We start from the raw sequence: 6,321 nt of genomic DNA on the forward strand, positions 1-6,321 counted from the left end.
TTCAACTTATTAAAGAATCAAAGCCTTAAAGTATATCTTTAGAAGCTTAAAAATACTCCATTTATAACACAGTTAATTCTCACCAATGTTCAGATGTATCTTTGTTAAAAATTGTAGTCAAAGTTAGGCATAAACAATGCTGCATGTTTGATGGTGTTTTTTTATCTTTACAAATTAAACCATAAAATGTAACTATAATATACAAATCAAATAAGTGTAGAAAGATAAATGAAACTGATATCAAATAATTCATGATTCCATTCATATCCATTTCACCATGAAAATTTAAATTGTGTTGACCACACATGAACAAATGCTTCCCATATCCTAACAAATGGAAAGAAATAAACAGTAGTTCACATTCTGTTCAAAATCATCAAACCCAAGAACATTTCAAATATAAAGTACAATTTAATGCGTTCTTACTTTCAAAACATTTTTTGTACTCTTCAAGTGCATTTGATGTAAATAAAGAGGCGAATTTACATGTCAAAGAAATCCTTCCTTAAAGATCAGACATCAGTTTACAGTTGAATAGGACTTAAATACCTTTACCCTTATATTAAATATAAACCTTTTATCATAATCAATTTTACACATATTTTCTAAAGACATTTTCAACAACATTTCAATTAGGTGGAAATTTGCTGAATATACATTTAAATCATTAGAACAAGATAAAGGGAAAATGGCCTTATGATTATTATATATAAGGTTGCCAAAATCATAGGTTAGCGTGATAGAAGCTTGCCCTTCATACACTTAACCGAAAACCTAAGAAACATACTTGACGCTTAATAGAAATTTCAATTAACTGATAATCTTTCAAATCTCCATGTTAAATATATTATCGCAAGTGTTTACCAACCTGTCAGTCCATAAAAATTCTTTTCATACAGTAAACAGACACCTTATAAAAGCAAGGACTTAATGGCCATTTATATTTTACTAACAACAAAAACTCCATTTAAGGTCTATTATAATTCAAGATATAAATGTATCAAATCTCCTTAAAGGCATATATTGTAAGTCTTTATGTAAATACTTGAACCCTAACTTAAAACATTATTAAGAAAAGGAAAGAATATCATTTTTATACACTGACCTGGTAATAAATAATAATAAAGATATATTCAGATAAATAAATTATCAAAATTTGCATCATAAATAATTTCAAAATGTTCTTTCTATCAAACATTTGACTGTGATGCAATGAACAAATAAAACTGTTATTGAATATATTTACAAATTAATCCTAAAATAGTTTATATCTTTCATATGAAATTTTAGCTAAAGCTATTATATTTTACATAGGGTATCACATGATATAGAATTTATTTACCAAAACAAACAAATCTAATTCAACATTAATATTTGACATGCTTATTTGGAAATGACATACCGGTATATCTATTTTTGTTTTTTGTTCAGCTAAGAAATTGAAGTAATTTTTTAATTTTTTTGTTTAAATGAACTAGAATTTCATGACAGAAGTGTATAACTTTGTCTGTAAACAAAAATGAAATGAAAGCACCCTGCAGTTAAGAATTAATTAATAAGCATTTAGAAATTTCAAAGGATAATCTATCAAGTATCTCCAGGTCTGAATAAAAAACAGTAATCAACGCTTGACAACTTCAATTTACATATGTACATTTTTTCTCTCCTCTTTTTAAATACAAATTTTTCACACAAAATGTTAGCCATGATGATAATTTTATAATACCATCATCAAAGAGTCCGGTCAGCATGCACTCTCATCATCAGACTTTATACAGTTTGCTTCTAATTTTATGCATTTTGACAAAAAAAATCAGTGCAATACAAGTCACTTACATAAATGAATCAGATAGTAAAATAAGATTGATCTTCTTGGAAATGAATAAAATTCTTACCCGCACATTTTGTTGTAAGACAGCATTAGGACACAGTTTGTCGATGAGCTGACAAACAATACGTCCTTCCTGAATAACGCTCACTCCACTACATGGTGTACCTCCTACATCACTCAACACTGAGTTCACCCAGTTCAAGTACACCTATAATACAAAAATAAAATACTCATTAAAATATATATATTAATCTTATTCAATACAGTCACTGAGTCAGTACAAAAATAACAAAAACCCTATAATACTTAGAGACCATAAGTAAGTCACAAAGTGTCAGTATTTTAATGTACAATACAAACTGTTGCAGTACAAAACTCTATGTTTAAGGGACTGTCTGTCAATAAAGACCATATGTCTATAAAAATCTAGAGATTAGAAAATATGGTCTTTATTGACAGGGTCTTAAAATAATTTGATTTTAATGTAAATATACTGAAATATCATGCAACTTTGTATAAAATATAAAAATCAAAAGAGAAATTATAGGAGAAAGAGTCGATATATATAAAAAAATATATTTACATTAAATATAAATAAGAGAATCTTTGAAAAAAAGATATATTATTTAACATGTTATTACAAGTGACAAATATAATTTTCTGCTAAATGAGTTTTCAAACAATTTTGCAAGTTATTAGTATTCACAAGCAAGAAATACATACATGTAGCTGTATGTTAGAGAGAGTTTTAATATTTTGGCAATGTTTATCTTTATCATAGTTTAATTTGAACATGATTCATCACTCAAATCATTAGTTAACATAAGTTATGCCTTTTTAAGACCTTCCAACAATCTTAGATTTCCCAAACACCTTTACACAGGCAAAAAGGTGTTACTGCTTGATTTTCACTAGGTTACCAATAAATGCTTGAATCAACCAGATTGATTAAAACTTACTTTTAAACTTCCACCTATCCAAGGTTGTCTTTTCATTGTCAAGCAACCTAGCATATATCCATCCATAAATTATTATCTACCTTCATTCACAACACATATCTTTAAAAGTGCACAGATAAATAACACGAGTCTGATAACTTTATAGAAAGTATAAGTTTTCAAATGCTTTAAAGTCTTAAGATATCAATTTTTAAGTTAAGATATCTTTTAAATTAAAGAATAAAGAAATAGGTTGATATTTTTTCCTGTAGCACTTTCTCTGAAAATCACTTTTATATTTGCCTTTCAAAAATCACAAAATCATTTGCAAAGAATGAACAACTTCTGTGTCACTGATAAACTTATTTTCCCTTCACTTAACAAGTGGACGCTAAATATTAATTAAAACCATACAGATATCTTTGTTTGGAAGGTACATGATATGTTAAACATCATGGCACAAACACATTATAATCTGAGTTTTTAATCAAACAGCTGAAGTACAGGTTACATGGCAACAAATGACATCACATGTTTGTGAATTAGTTCAACATCATGCTTTTGAGTTATTATCCATACATAGCAGTACAAGTTTATACTTAATTGATTTATAACGCAATTAAACTCTAACTATGTAATAAAATCCAACAAAATCCAGTACACTTGTACAATACTTTCATTCATAGGGGTATATGATGAATGACTGTGATAAATTTGTTATATTGTCCAGTAGGTAGAAACTAATAACTAACAATTAAGCCAGGCTATATGCGACAATATATCATCAATATATCAGTTTTCATTCTGAGGACATGGTACCAGACATCCAATGCAATACAAGATTATACCTTATTAGATCAATTTTACACAAAGTGAATTATTAATGATAATATTATTTCAGTGAATGTGCATTTAGCAATTTTGTCAATAAGCAGACAAGTGTGCCCAAACAAAACACGCCAATGTAGGTATTTATATTGCGTCTAAAGGTATTCTACAAATATTTAGTATTTAAATATAGACTTTCTATCCCCAATGGAAATAAATACATGTACATAGAAAGTAAATGTGCTCAACTTTAATTCAAACAAAGATATCATGAATGTAATATATCACTTATATTTTTTCATAACTTTGAATTTTAATCTGTAAAAACAAAAGGAATGACAATTTCATAACTTCACTGATGGAATTAAACTATAGCACATCCATTTTTAAAATGTTTAAAAAAAAAGGTAATATGAAACTTCTACATATCAACTCTCTTAGAAATGCTAAGTATGAAACATTTACCTGCAGGTAATCTAATGAAAATAGCTAATTTGACATGTACCAAGGAACATTCAAAAACACTTTTGTTGTTTTTTTAATTGTAGCAATTGCAATAAATCATGCTGTCATGCCATTGATATTCACCAAGCAGTTTTATATTGAATTACATTATAATGTTTAATAATTAGTTGAATCTTATGTTACAATTCTTGACTTAAGCAGATAAATGTGTATGTATTATTTTTTTACAATATAATTCTGACAGATTTGCATCAGAAACAAACACATTGAGATATTGCATGGTGACTTTATATCAGAGTTTCTTATACTCTTGATGTAAATCAGTGAATCCTTTTGATGATTCTTCTATTGTAAAATTGCAATAAAATTGTGAATAAAACTGAAATTCTCTCTCCTACACCACAACATTTCAGGTATCTCACGAGACCTTGTAATTACCAATTCATTGCCTTGGTATCAATTATTGATGTAGTAAACACACAGGGCATGATTGATGCTGTATAACGAGTGATCCAATTGATTCATTGAGATGCTGTGAATACTGACACCAATCAAGCATACATGGTCACATTTATTAATTAAAAAAACATGCTAATCTAAATTAGTTTCTCACTAGCTAGTAGCTACAGCACAGTAATATACATGTAGCTAGTAAAATCAATATTAGCTTTCCCAAGTTACCGGTACCCTTAATTAGTTTAACATAAATGTTCAAAAGTCTGAATGTATTTAAACCTGATAAGATAAATATTATATATATTATATTTATAAATATTATAAATGAGATGATTTTGATTACTATCTATACAAGTTTCTTTTAATTTTGACAACAGCACTTGGGTTCATAATAATATTAACACTTAACTTGTCAAAATTCTCTATGTGTTTTCTTACAAAATTTTAAGTAAATGACTTCATCAGTTGAATAAATATTGTAAATCCACCTAGTAATCACTCTAAAAGATAAGGAGATATTTGTTTAGCAATAAAAGTATGTGTGTTGACCGTTACAAACCCAAACCGAGAATGTTATATTGAACTATTTACAATAACTTTTCTGATAAGACCCCTTTAAGAAACTGCTGAAAACAAGTGATTATTTAAAACTGCAGCCACTATAAGACTTTTTTCCCTTTTTTGTAAGCTTTCATTTTATTAAGACTTATTGCAATGTACATAGAATTGGAAATCCTAAATTATGATGTTATATTTTTTAAAAATCTAATAGACTAATACACAAAAAAAAAAGTTTGGAATACAATAAACTGAAAGAAATGATTTTAATGTGTGATATACACTAGTAGTAAGCCAGACATGAGCATTATAAACATTGTTTAAAAAAGCAGACATAATTATATGTCTCTGAAAAAAGTAAGCACTTAAAATGATGTGAATTTAACATGCACAGATGGTTAAGTTAAACATGCATTTGGAAATGACACTTAACACAATACTACCTCTTTTCTACTCATTTTATCCACTTGAAAACACTGCCAGGTACTGAATTGCATATTTTAAAAGAAAGTGAAAATACAACAATATATTGAGGATGAAATATTTCCTGTCAAGTTTATCAAAAAAAAAGTTTTTAAAATGGGTCAAACCAAATTAAAAAGCTAGATACATTGTAATGCATGTTGTTTTTTTCCTCACTAGTTTTTATTTCATTTAGTTCAATATATATATATATGTATATATATATGAGACTATTTAAATTGATATAGGTTACTTACTTTAAGCATAACGATTTTAGTGCTTTGCTGGTCACCAATTTTTAAATATAAAATAAAACCACTCTCAAAAATTCTTTTTACGACTGGTCATATCCAATATTAAATCAATTAATTAATAAGCTGCATGTCAAACTAGAGCTGAGAGTAAAAATGTTAAATAACATTAACAAAACAACTTGTATGTTTTATATATCACACAAGCTTACAATCCAGATTATCTACCTAATTGAAAGCCTAATCTGTTTACTTTTGCATGTCTAATCTTGTTTCTTAATTTACTTTTTATTTAAAGTTCTAATTAGTTAGTTAATTAATTAAACGCACAGCATTTTAAATACGGTGAAATAGTTATTTACTCTAGTTAAAAAAGTTGCAATACCTGAAGAACTGACATTTTGTCAGAAATATTCCATTTTAACTATGAACGAAACGGTTTAAACCTAAGAGAGAGAAAGTGTTTATTAGATCCCTTTCACTTTTTGACAGTAACCCGCCATGTGTGACACTAAGGACGCCGCAGAGCTCC

The 6,321-nt window shown here is 27.6% G+C and overlaps 1 protein-coding gene across 1 annotated transcript in view; it reads right to left on the minus strand.

Moving 5' to 3' along the window:
* Positions 1-6,311, minus strand: part of LOC132749496 (uncharacterized) — a 55,905-nt gene extending 49,594 nt beyond the window's left edge. The window contains exons 1-3 of the mRNA XM_060739261.1: positions 6,175-6,311; positions 5,520-5,562; positions 1,896-2,039 (exon numbers count right to left, since the gene is read on the minus strand). Of these exons, the coding sequence (XP_060595244.1) occupies positions 1,896-2,039; positions 5,520-5,534 (159 nt within the window). The 5' untranslated portion in view covers positions 5,535-5,562; positions 6,175-6,311. The remainder of the gene's footprint in view (positions 1-1,895; positions 2,040-5,519; positions 5,563-6,174) is intronic.
* Between the last annotated feature and the right edge of the window lie 10 nt (positions 6,312-6,321).

Source organism: Ruditapes philippinarum, unplaced genomic scaffold (genome assembly GCF_026571515.1).
Source record: "Ruditapes philippinarum isolate M1 unplaced genomic scaffold, ASM2657151v2 ctg575_1_1_1_1, whole genome shotgun sequence".
NCBI lineage: Eukaryota > Metazoa > Mollusca > Bivalvia > Venerida > Veneridae > Ruditapes > Ruditapes philippinarum.